This window comes from Astatotilapia calliptera, chromosome 4 (assembly GCF_964374335.1).
Source record: "Astatotilapia calliptera chromosome 4, fAstCal68.1, whole genome shotgun sequence".
In the NCBI taxonomy this organism is placed as follows: domain Eukaryota; kingdom Metazoa; phylum Chordata; class Actinopteri; order Cichliformes; family Cichlidae; genus Astatotilapia; species Astatotilapia calliptera.
The window spans coordinates 18181764-18195497 of NC_137425.1; the positions used below are offsets into that span (position 1 = coordinate 18181764).

At 39.9% G+C, this 13734-nt stretch overlaps 1 protein-coding gene across 1 annotated transcript in view; it reads left to right on the plus strand.

The window, feature by feature from the left end:
- LOC113020893 (zona pellucida sperm-binding protein 3-like) overlaps positions 1-7950 on the plus strand; it is a 43338-nt gene extending 35388 nt beyond the window's left edge. Inside the window, exons 5-10 of the mRNA XM_080300352.1 lie at positions 6751-6868; positions 6946-7028; positions 7109-7263; positions 7390-7542; positions 7617-7697; positions 7772-7950. Coding sequence (XP_080156478.1) covers positions 6751-6868; positions 6946-7028; positions 7109-7263; positions 7390-7542; positions 7617-7697; positions 7772-7932 — 751 coding nt within the window. The 3' untranslated portion in view covers positions 7933-7950. The remainder of the gene's footprint in view (positions 1-6750; positions 6869-6945; positions 7029-7108; positions 7264-7389; positions 7543-7616; positions 7698-7771) is intronic.
- The last annotated feature ends 5784 nt before the right edge of the window (positions 7951-13734 follow it).

A 13734-nucleotide genomic window follows, 5' to 3' on the forward strand; every position in this document is an offset into this window, starting at 1 on the left:
AACAAACTGAAAAAGGAGGGGGGCAGGACCCCAGGGCACGCTTCAGGCCGTGGTTTACCCAGAACACCAGAACAGGAAAGTGATGAACACAAACACCCACACAAACACACACATCTACATGCACTGACTCAGAATGAAGTGAAATACACACATGAACACGCGCACTCGTTGAGTGAGTGAGAAATGACACACACACACACACACACACACACACACACACACACACACACACACACGGGAATGTTGATTCACTGAGAAGTGATGCACACATACACATGCACACGCTTGTGCAATGAAGAGTGATCCACACGCACACACACATACATGCTGATGCAATGAAGAATGCTTTGCTTATGCTGATATGCAAAATGCTGCACACAAACATCCCAATGCATAATTTTTATGAGGAGCCATTGATTTCCATTGATTACCATTGATTACTTAGAATGTGTTATATGTCACCTAGAAGGCATTTATGTAGATTTTAGGAATAAGCTCTAAAACGGTTTGGTTATGAAAACAATGTCTGTGCGTGATGTCTGTTTATGGCTCAAGGCCTTGACTGAATTCTTTGCTGTGCTTCACACAGCCCTGATGAGGAACAGTGGCACAGAGTGAAAATGATGAATTAATAGTGTAAGTTTTAGGTCGGAGTACGGCATTTTCTGTGATTGAGTTTTAATTCAAGGAGGAACAAAAGGTGTTACGGCACCTGAGGTTCTCATTCCCACACAATATTGTCCCGGCAGGAAGCAAAATGTTCCTGTGAATTTCTGGTTGATTGTTTGGTTTTGTTTAGCGCTAGCTTGATTTTATCAGTGAGCCTTGGCTTGTGTTCTTTCTCGTAAGCGAGAGAGGGATAGTTTTATGCTTGGACATGTCTGCAACGGGCCCTAGTTTGTGTTATTTTAGTAGTATTTTGTTGGTTATGTCTGTTTTCGTTTTTGTTACAGTGCACTGGAGAAAAAAAACATCTGAGAGGTGTGATCCACCGGTGGTGATATGTTGATAGTTTGTGAGTTCATGATTTAACAATCAGCTCTTTAAACAAGGCCTGAAAGATTGAAATTTAAAGCGCTATAAAATATTATTACTGTAAACAGTTGCAAAGTGTGCTTCTCCATGATTGTAATTGGCTTGGGAGAAATTCACTTATAGGGAACACTGAGAAGTTCTGAGTCTAAAAGGATTGCACCGAGTCAATCCGGCCCAAAAAACAACAAGGAATTGTTTTCCTTTAAAATGATGACGTCAACTTGCTGGTGATGGATGCTCGAATAGGTTGCGCGTGAGACTCCATTATCAGCAACATCTGGTATGAATGTGTATGGAGGTATGCATGTGAATGGACTGTGATGGACTGACGACTAAAAGTTTTGACTGACTTGATACTGAGACAAGGACTGCACCCACTTTAGGATTAGTAAATGCCAATAAACAATTCATAAACAATTCACCCAGGCGACAAGAGAAGGGTGGATGCTTCGCTTTGTTTTGTTTTGTTTTTTCAGGAGCAGGAGGATAAGAGAGACTGGAGGAGGAGACTGTAGCTTCACATAAGTATGAACTGCAGACTTAACACTGTGGTTGCTGATTTTGAGTTACTGATGTTTGCATTAAGAAAACTGTGCTATATTAGCTGTGTTTTGATTAAGGTATCATGTTATATTATTGGGAATGCCAAATGCTACAGTGGAGAAGACTTTTTGATACCACTCATGACAGGAATATGTTATTATTAACCATAGCAGGCCACTGTAAAAAGTCAATTAAATGTTATAGAGGAAAATCGCCAAAATTGAACAATACCTATGAATGACTGGCCACATTCAGAATAGAGATATGCAATAATAAACATTGGTCCACATGATTTAGGTTCTCACTTGAAATAGTAAGTTATTAAATGTAGAATATAATCGACAGGGACATTTGATAGGATGTGGTACTGCAAAAGAACAAGAGCAAAGTAAATAAAGAAATATTGTGTTTAGTTTGGATAAATTCAAATTAAAATGTACCATTACACTCAGAGGATCAATATGAAATAAAACATATGCAAAATTTGTAGGAAGTACATGACTGATAACTGTTCTGTCCTGAGCGTTTGTTTCTAGAGCACCCACTTGACCACACCAACAGTTTCTCGCCACCGAGGAGGGGTACTTGCAAAAAAAAAGAATAAAATAAAAATCTGAGTTTAACAAAACATTTTAAATGTAAATATCAAGCTTACCTTTCTTTTTCCATGAAATATGCTTGTGGGCACGCCAGCCATTTTGAAAAGGTGGGCAAAACAATTGGCAAGGCCACACCCCCACACGTGTGATATAATTTTAAAGGTACTGTTGCCCTCTCTAAGAAACATCAGGACTTAGAGGAGTGGCAAGTAGAGTATGCGAGCTACAAGCAAAAACTAAAATGGGTACTACAGTGTGCAAAAATGAAATACTGGGTCATCAGGGGGTCATGAGGGACATTTATAAAACTAAAAGTCCCACTAACCTTAAAGTGCACTTGAAAAGCTCACACAAGAAGGTTAACCTAGCTTACCTAGAAGACCTCATCAGGGGGAGCACACTCCCCCTCCTTGAAGAGCTCACCCACTCAACCCGCATCCCCAGAAAACAGCTCACCCCAGATAAGGCAGCGTGATGTATCCCGAGACAACAGGACTGGGACATCTAAATAAAGGTGTGAAACAATCGCCTTCAAAAGGTTATCAATTCACTCCAACCAAAATTAGGACCACACGGTGCGGCAAGAGTTAATAGTTATTAGTCTCAACACCCAAGGATAACCAGAAGAGCATGACTGATATGATGGAACTGGGATTTTGTTACCCTTAATTTTTGCAAAACACAAATAAAACTAAATTGGAACTAAGGATTTTCAGAAAATAAAAACTACACTAAACTAGCAAAGAATTGGTAAAAACTGATGAAAATTGCAAAACTATTACAACCCTGGTGCAGAGATTGGCAAATCTGACCAGGAAACGTTATAAAATGGATTGTCAGGATAGTCAGCGTTAAAGCCACTTTTGACAGTCCATACTAGGATGGCATTGGACATCTTCGGGGCAGAAAAGGGTTGGTGTGACCAAGGTGTGGTTTGGCTTGTTGTATGTACATTTCAAAATGTTACAGCTCTGGATGGACCAGTTACCAGGGCATGGAAGGATGACAGACTTTATTACATGAGGAGAAGGGACATTTTCGGGATCGAAGATCCTCAGGGATGACAAGGCTGGAGCAACGGTACTCGAGAGAAGAATTTCTGATACTTTCTGAGATATGATGTCACTAACCTTCTCTTTTAATTGTCTAGCTCCAATGAATTGACACATGGGAGTGTGTCAAAAAGGGGGAGTTGAGTTCGAACATCAAACAATGGTTTTATGAACATCTTATGACGTTATTTCTGTGTTTAATAATTTAGCTATGGTAAAACTTAAGCTTATAATGTGTTAGACTTAGAAAGGGTTCACTAATTTTTGATTTCTTTTACACACACATAGATTATGATTAGAATAGGTCCTGAACATAATATTTTAAACCAAATTTGAATCATTAGAACAACAATGGATAACAATATTAGATTATCAAGGCTAGGGAGAGAGGTGTTTTGGTTTTCTGTCTCTTGCAGAGAAAGGAACAGACACCAGACGGGGACACGGAGATGTGAGGACCCTTCACAGCAGGGACAGATGTAGGGACTGCCGAGACAGCAACTGGGGTCAAGTGTCATGACGTTTGGGCTCCTGGAGAAGATGGATCCCACAAACACAGCAATAACCATGAAGGGGTTGGCGAAAACCAGGAACACCAGACCAACGAGGTTCGAGAGGCTCTTGGCAAAAAGGGGGACACGGCGGTGACCCCAAAACACACAGATCCTTGTTTGAAATCGCAATAATCCCCAGAACTGTGCAATGACTAAAGGGTGGTCTAACCCCGGAGGACGAAGAAAGAAGCTGAGAATCACCCAACTGGAAGACACTGGTAGCTGCAGCAATAAAAATAAAGGTTAAAAGCTCCTTAGACAGAGGTTCTAGTCTAAGTACATTTGAAAGGTATAAGGGGGCATTAAAATGGGAGTGGAAAACTGGAGCACCAAAATAAAGCTGTGGGAAAATGGGGAGTGATGGGAGTGTCATCTGTAACTGCCGTTATGGTTGTAAATCTAACTTTGCTTGCATCTGAACTGCGTGAACACGGAGGTCATCCCCCATATGGTCCACCCGTTAAAAGGGGACAGAGGGCCTCAGGATCAAGAAAACCTGGACCTTGCAACGCTGAAGTGCTTGTTATTAGTGATCTCTTTAATGAGAGATCAAAAGAGGGTATTGTGATATTATTCTGTTATTATATGTTACCTTATATATGTAATCAAAGTAGTTGAATTAGAATACTGCTGTAGATCATATTATACCCTTTAAAATAGAGTGTGTGATCTGTATGTAGTTTAGTTCTCATTATACTTTTGAGTTAACAGAACATATTCACATATTAGTTCATTAGATAAATGTGCATCACTCTGTATCCTTGATCTGCTGGGAATGTGTTACACTGTTTTCTTGACATGCTTAATTGTTGAATCATGAAGAGAAGGTTGTAAGCAGGAGACTCTGTGTCTAAAGACAGGGGAGATAGATAGACCACATTCCACACCCCCACCTTACAGAAAGCAGAGAAACAACTGCCGAGGTCATAACTTAGGCGCTGTAACAGAGAAAAAATGTGATGTTTTGGCTTTTACGACTAGCTGGGGGCCACTAGAGACTATAAAAAGCTGAGCAACCCGTCACCATTTTGAGACATGTGCCTGACCCTCTGGTAGCATCTCTCCCGTCCGGACGTTCTAATGCTCTTATTGTTGAATTGTATGCAAATAAATGATTGTTGATTGAGCATTGATACACCGAATATTGTCCTTCCTTCAGCCCAAAGATTCAAAGAACTGCGTGTTTTCAACAGGATCCAGGCTGCGGGGCAGGGCTGCTGTGATGTGTCTGCGGACCAGCTTCTCAAAGCATTTCATTACCACTGGGGTGAGTGCCACTGGTCTGTAGTCATTCAGGCCGGTGATGTGGGGCTTCTTAGGCAAGGGGACTATGGTGGAGGACTTCAGGCAGAGTGGGACAGTCGCCTGTGCGAGGGATTTGTTGAAAATCCTGGTGAAGATCCCAGCCAGCTGTCCTGCACAATCACTTAAGTTGCAGCTCGTTACCTGTTTCAAAGGGATCCAGTGTTGTTTTTTACACATATATAACTTGGCTGCATAAATAACTGGAAGCTGAAACTACAATATAGAGAATCAGCCCAATTAAAAACCCCTGCAATTACATATACTCAAGGTTATGTTTTTATTGTAAATGAAAGGAAATAATCAGGAAATGAGTGTTTAGCAGTCACAATAAGAGCTGACTGAATTCTTTAAATACTAAGTAAAACGACTTCAAAGCTTCCTTTGTAACCTTCTTAACTAGAACATAGTCTGGTAAGTAGATGTGGGAATCAACAGACACCCCACAATACGACTTTCAAAACACAGAGATGTGATGATTGAAGAAGCATAGACTCATTGTGGGCATTACAGTAAGTGCATCAAAGGGTTTTTGTGCAGTGTATGACTAATATTTAATCAAAATGATAGCTGGAAGACAATCAGTATCGGGTGCATGTGGAGTGTTTGAAGTTCTGCCATAAAATATCTTAGTTTGATAAATGATGACAATAAAAAAAGGGTTGAGTTGTAACACAATCACATCTTTCTACATATGAATGATCTCAAAAGTTTTATAGTATGATGGTAACTATAGAACAACATTAAATGGGTTAAATAAAACCTGAATTACCAAACAAATCATACCAGAAAACACTGCCATTAAAAACATGTACACTCTATTTAAAATTTATTCATAAGCTTCGACATTGGAGACTCTACTACATCTCTGACCCTGGACTCTTTTGCTGGCTCATTCTTACTTTCATTTAGGTTCAAGTTCTACAAATGCTTTCTGCACATTTAGACTGTTACGACCCCCTCTGCTAGAGGCCAGGGGGAGAGTAACAGCTCTTACACAGGAATCTAACAGAAAAAGGGATTGTATTACCAATTGTATAACTGAAAACCATGAGGGCTGCGCACAGCAAGCCAATGGGCAACGTTACATACACACACAAAGGGCATTTTAGATAAGCAAATGAGGCTTGAGGAAGGGAGGAAGAGTAACTCAATACAACAAACCCTACTCAGCTAACCTCGGCTTTGCACACACAGTTTAACTAGTAGGCATTCACAGTGAGCCGAAAAGGCAGACTGCGCTCTCTGTAAAGCAGGGAGAGTGGGATCACTGGTGACGTCTGAAACCTCGCATATTACAGAATGTAACACCTGCATATGTGTAAAAAAAAAAAGAAAAAAGGCTTTGATTTTGTCACCCTACTTGATTTCTCCATTTGCCACCCTAAGAAAGTTTCTCTAGATCTGCCCCCTTTTGGTGTCATAATAAGAGCTGACTGAATTCTCTAAATACTAAGTATTCAAAGTTTCAAAGCTTCATTTCTAACCTTCTTTATTAGAAGACACTCTGGTAAGTAGATGTGTAACTGTTGATGATGAAGATGGTGTAAAGGCTGGCTAGAATGGTTTAAGTTATGCAGACTTGAGGTTTATTAAAGTTTCTACAGTCAATGTAAGTTAAGTGTAGTTTATCTGACTCTCACATTACCCTAAAATCTTGTTTAGGTGCTTGGTTGACTCAAGGCTTCCAGGGTCGAGGGCCTTCTTCCTACCCAGGGCACAAGACGAAAAGCTCCACTTGGTGATCGATGCCTTTAGGTTCCACAATGCCGACAACGGGGAGGTGAGAATGTATTGTGGCAGTAAGTCGTACTCTTGCAGATGTGCTTTCTTTGTCTTCCTGACAAATTCTCTTGTTAGGTCTACATCACATGCCATCTGACTGCTGTCCCAGTGAATGATGCAGAATCCACAAATAAAGCATGCACCTTCATAAATGAAAGGTGTGTCTGAAAGTGTCCAACAGATGATTGAAAGTCAATGCATGTGGGACTGACTAAAACGTGCCAATGATTCTCTTCAGATGGCGGTCAGCTGATGGGAACGACTACCTCTGTGGGCAGTGTCAAAGCCAGAATGAAGTTGTCCAGCCCCGCAGTAAGCCCATCAGCCAAGGGAGATTTGGTCCCCGTGGGTTTGGGAAACCAGTGGAACCTGAACCACTGAGGACTAATCAGGGTAGAGTTTCCAGTCTGTCCATTGTAGCTGCTGTTTAGTTTTGTGCATGCTGGTCACCACTAGATGTCAGCATTAACCCAGTTTTGTGCTCAAAAGTCTGATGGTGTCCTATTTTCTTTTGGGAAGTGTGGGAACATGAAGCTAAACTAGGACCAGTGAAGGTCTTGCACTCACAGAAGAGCAGGCCTCTACCTGTGGAGAAACTGCCTGTGGGTCTCAATAAAATCGGCGGGCCTGCTGTGTATGGCAGCCAGTGGAGAAGTGGAATACACAAACTTGGTAACCAGAAGGGCAACAGTAATTACTAATTTTTAGTCTGGTTTTGTAATAAGTGAAACTTCTTAAAATAATAGATTTGGAGAAAGGACTGCTTCCTGACTTGTCTGCACCAGACTTTGATGAGACTGATGGCAAAAGTGAAATGGCTGGAAAAGGTAAACTAGGGTCTTGTCAAGTCTTTTAAAATTTGAACAGTGATAATGTGGGGTTCTCTTTCCTCCAATTACAGGTGGGGAAGAAGATGCTCCAGAGTCTAAAGTGAACCTTGAAGAATCCTCTCTGGACAACAGCACCACTGCAGCTCCCCATGTCAACACCACCTCAGAGTTTGAAGTGGAGGAGACCATGCTGTCTAATGCAACTGCTATAGAGTCTGACCCTAAGAAATAAACTTAGCTATACATTGTACTCTGATCTGACTAATCTGTTCTGTCACAGTTACACAATTTTGCAAATGGACTGCAACAAGGCACATTTCTTTGGAAACACGGGGTCACTGGTCAAGATGAGACTTTTGGAAGGAGATCATGATGTAGAGTAGCAGGCAACATGGAGAAACCTTAGATTATGGGAGACTGCTGCACTTAACATGTTGCTGGTTCTAACTCCTATAGCTGTGGGAAGAACTGACGAGTGCACTTGCATTTTAATACTGGACTTGTCTTCTAACATGAGGTTGTGAGATGGTGCTGGTCTGTCTCGAATGAGGGTTGTATATGGAAGGAGATCCAGTTTTGAGTCTGACTTGCAGCTCATCAATAACACCAACAATGCACAGGTGGATGGCAGGATTATATTAAATATGGAGCTGTCAGGCAGGAGGAAGAAAACACAAGTTCTGGGATGTAGTGAAGGACGGAGCAAAATGGCAGCACTTAAAGCTAAATCTGAAATGTGCTGTTTGTCCATCAATAAAATGACTCGTCAGCAGACACAATCAACCCTTTGAGGGCCAGCATCAAAGTCAAGGCAATACATAAAACATCGATCTGTAGAATAATCAAACTGCTTCATGCAGTGCCAACGTCTAATAGTACAAAATGGGTGAATTAAGACATGATTCAGTTTAATCTGCAGTAACTGAGCTGGTCTCCTGAGACATGCTGTCTGTCATGCCTGATTCCAGCACTGGAGGAAACTAGATTGCTCACTGTGGTAGATGAATTTCATTTAGGAAGTTGTTTCTCTACTTACAAGACAATCAGGTGGGGTGTTGGGTGGACAACTGTGAATGTGTCATCATGGCCAACATTTCTGCTGCTCCCAATAATCTCTCTATATGAACATTTTGGTGGCTGACCAAAGTTGCATGAGTGTCTTTGCAACATGAGTGACATCAGTTCACTGTGAAAACAAAACATAAGTTCAGAACCCTTGGCATTAATGTCATCGCCCTCTTTTCTTTTCGTTATTTTGTTATTGTTTTTATCGTTAACTCGGTTTTCCTGGGTCTTTTTACGTATGTTATGAATAAATCTTCTTTTTTTCGGTACCGGTGTTAGTTTTATTTTGTTGTATTTATCCGCGACACCTTAAACGCCGGTCCGTGAAAATATTGTCGGGCACAAACCGGTCCGTGGCGCGAAAAAGGTTGGAGACCGCTGCCTTAGAGGGAACATTGACAGGAGCGTTTAAACCTTTAATAGCTTCAAAATCTTTCCCACTTAAGTCCGTCCTTGATATGAAAGCATATTGGCGATAACAGCTCCTTCAGCCTGTCTGGCTCTTTTCATTATGTTTATATTATAACCTACATATATCTGAGAATAAGGATGACCTCTGCTGTAGTTCCTGTTTCCTGCCGCTATAAAAGATAACATTTAACTCATTATCTTGTTCAAAGAGGAGAGCATGCACTTTGGCATAGCCTCTTATTGGCTGACCTGAGACAGATGTTGATTCAGGGTTTTTATTCTGTAGGAAATAAACCATTTAAGTGACAAAAAATAATAATAATTTGATTTAGTAGCTCCATAAAATACAGCAAACATCTAGGCCTGCATTGTTGGCACCTCCCCTGGATTTTAAAATGTCTTGAATTGAGGTACAGATCACCAGACACCCCATCCTAGCTGGGCTTTATGTTTGACACCCCTGATCTACAGCGACTGTAAAGCTTTACAGCTTGGAGATGCTTCATGAGGAATGTTGTAAAGCTTATAGTTAGAAGAGGCTTAATCCTGTAACATTATGTTGACAGTTTCAGATGCCGTGCATTGTGACACCCTGAGGTCTGAGGACTTTGATGATTTTTCCCAGTAAGTTTGAAAAGAGCAAACACCTGGAAAACAAACTTCTCCTCCCTTATGGTGTCATGGTGCAGTTGTAACGGGTGTCTTAAAAAAATAATTTATATTTCACCAAAGATCCATCCTGTAGTGTTATTTTGCTTTGTCAGTTTTGGTTATGAATATGTGTTTATTTATATATATTTATTTTCTGTATTTATTTTTTGGGAGCTTTTATTTGGTTTGTGTGACCTTTGACCTTTGATGCATTTTGTCTCACAGTTTTGTCAGATGTTTTAGTGTGAATTGTTGTTTCTCTGTCGAGTACAGCACTTTATTGCAGCATGCTAATTAGCCGATCTCAGGTTAGGGCACAGGAGCATGCAGGTGGTTTCTCATGTGGTCCGCTATTCTTCTCTCTCCCCTGAAGGTGTGCGTGCAGAAGCCCACCTTCAGATTTGATTTATTTTTCTTTTGAACAGGTATGTGAGCTCCCTCTTTTATTTTTGTGTCATGTGTAGGACCTACTGGTTATATCTTTTAGTTGTTTGTAATTCATGTTCACTGCTTCAACTTATTGTTAAATATATGTAACTAAAAATATGTAAAATTGCCACTGGTAAATGGGGTCTCCCTAGAGCTTAATTTTGTTGTTGATGAGGAAATGTCACAATTCAGTGCATTTTAATTTCTTATATATGTTTAAAGATGTGTTCGAGTATTTTAATAGATCAATTTGTTATTGTGTTGCACCTCAGTCGCCTAGAGGCCCCGCTGAGGAGAGGTGTGCATGCAGAAGCCCAGTAAGATGAAGTTGCTGTACGGATTTATTTTTATTTTGAACAGTCGCCTTGACGCACCGCTGAGGAGAGTTATGGGAGAATAAATCCGCCCCAGCTGCCAAAGTGAGAGTTGACTCCTCTGGTCATTCGCACAGCACAACGCAGAGAACACGGCGATCGGAGTTTCAGGCCAGACCGGCTACACAGTGTTAAAGGTGGATTAATATAACATAGAAGAGAAGCACTGTAAGTCCTTAAAAGTGTTTTAAAGTGTTAACTTCTGTTAAAGTGTTGACTTCTGACTCGTTGGTTCAACACACACATTCATTGCTTTCTTTGTGTCTCACACATTTCTTGAAACAAATAGACTCAGTGAGCCTGCTGCTGGAGGCAAATAAAGTTTAATCAACCCTGCTGACACGATCTCCAGAAGGCTGAATTATTCTAATACACCTCTCCCCCTACAGTCGACATGTCCATATTGAAACTTTGGACATAAAATGGTCTTTTACGTGACTGCTAAGCTAGAAACCCTTAAATCCATGATGGTGTTGCTCTTTAATAGCCTCATCCAAATATTTGGAATATCAAACTTCCTCTTCACGACTAGCAGAGCTTGTTTCTCTGGTTTCATTTACAAGAAAAGCAAAACATAAAAGGAGCTACGACTGTCCTCACACAACAACAGCAGCAGACTTACACAGGTACGTTCTCTCATTTCCTGGTGGATTCATTTTTGCTTACTTTCACTCACATGACTTTACCCTGGTCTCTAATGCAGCATTTATTTTATATTTAAAGATACAGTGAAGTGGGTTTAACATGGAGTGGATTACACTGCACTTAGTCTGCCTTCTCTTAAATTACAAACATACTCATTCACATGAAAAATGATCTATAAGTCTGCAATATTACAGTTTTGACAAACGTAATCAGTTTAACTTTCTGACACAGGGAGAGGTGAGTATCATGAAACCTGGTTGTTGTCGTGTCGCACGCACTGCTTTAGATACTGGACTCGTTTCTGAGCCACACCTGACAACATAAATAAAATTCTGGTTTAAAAGCAGTGTAATGAATAAAATAAAAGCATGTTTGTCAATGGCTATAAAATATGCTTCACTTCTTTGTTAAAGAATTACTTAGTTTGCTTTGTTTAATTAATCCTCTGTAAACTGAGTGTTGAGCGATCCTTCCCTGTTATTTATCTGAAGCTGACAGGAGGCTTCAGCCAACAAGTTACAGATACAAGTTATTAGTGTGATTTTCTCTCTTTATGTCACAAAGTTAAAGCTGTTTGAGAAAACAACATTTCTCACTAACAAGCCTCTCTTAACAATCTCTTAATTAAAAGTAAACTCTAATATTAAAAAAGTAACTTTTGATTTCAACTGAAGAAAGCTAAATTTTAAAAAGCAATTCCAACCCACGATGGATGGTATTAACTAGAGAGGAGACAAACAATTAAAACCTGTTTCAGAGTTTGTGTGGCTGAATGACTATTAAATTATAAACTAGGAATAAATTTAAAGCTGTTTTAATCATGATTATCCTATTAATCACAAAATAATTAATAATATAAAGTATGCATGAACAATAAAAACAGTGACTTCTTAAATCTCCACAGGATGAAGATGTTTGGAAGAATGATGAGCTGCTGTGTGGCTCTCCTCCTGACCTTCAGCTCTGTGTCAGCTGTAAGACGAAAGCTCAACTCAATCACTGATCTGAGGTCAGTAGGCTTTGGCCAGTCTGTGCCTGAGCAGGGCATTTGGTTGCTCCACTGGTTTGCCAGTGAAATTGACATTGACATAAACGGTGACATAAGTCTGACCTTTGACCCAAATAGTTTTGATTATGGCTCACATCATTATCGCAACGATGAACAGCTGTTAGAGCCACTGCCGTGGGGATATCAATACTACAGTCTTGGGAATATCCATCAACAAGGATCGTTGCGACTTCCACATTATGTCACTCACCCTCAATCAGAGCACGAGTACGGCAACAGGGCTCGGATCATAATCAGAGTCTGGGAGCCGAACCATGGACGGCGAACTTCACAGATAATAGACCGAGTCTATATCACACAGCATTATGAGACATCTGAACATCGAGGGACAGATTATGATCCACTACATACATATGGGGTCACTACTAACCTCTTAAGAGCATTGAGGAGGTTTTTCTTGGACCCTATTAACTTACTGATGTCTCTCAGAGATGATTCCCAGCTATCAGAGGAAAGAAACACAAGAAACACGTGGGGCTACGTTGCCTGTCTTGGACTATTGCTGTTCACTGTGATGCAGGAGAACCATTCCTCTCACAACAGACGTCAGAATGATTGGTTCACTTGGGCCGGTTATTCAATCTGTTTGATTTTCATTATTCTTTTTTTTTGTTGTTTTTGGTCTTCTGTATCTTGAAAACTTGCCCAAGTATTAATTTAATTCAAATCAGTATTAGCACACAGAATGTGCTGTGTTTGCATTGCTAAAACTTCCCGTTGTCAAATCCCTCTTGAATAATATAATATAATATAATATATTTTAGTTGTCCTGGGGCGCCTCTGTTAGTGCGCCCCAGGGTGGCTGTGGCTACATTGTAGCTTGCCATCACCAGTGTGTGAATGTGTGAATGATGTTGTGTAAAGCGCTTTGGGGTCTAGTAAAGCGCTATACAAATACAGGCCATTTACCATTTTTTAAATATAATATAATATAATATAATATAATATAATATAATATAATATAATATAATATAATATAATATAATATAATATAATATAATTATTATGATTATTATGATTATTATGATTATTATGGATTTGAAATTTTCCATAATTGGTACGATTATTGCGAAAGAACTTTTAAAATCAAAATAGTTACTATTTGAATATTAATTGCAACTATGGTGTTTTCCAATCAAGCTTTCATCACTGTGAAGACAGTGATCTTATTAAAGGGGTTAAATTATATTTGCCTGAATACAGACACTGGCATTATTGGAGTCTTATGGGAACCATTCTCAGATTGTTAAATAAAACTTAGAAGGTGGGGATTATTTACCATGTGAAGTTCCACAAGGATCAGTTACTGGGCTAATCTCTTAATCTGTCGATGCTTCCTTTAATACAGAGTGATTTATCATAACTATGCAGATGACATCTATATTTAAGG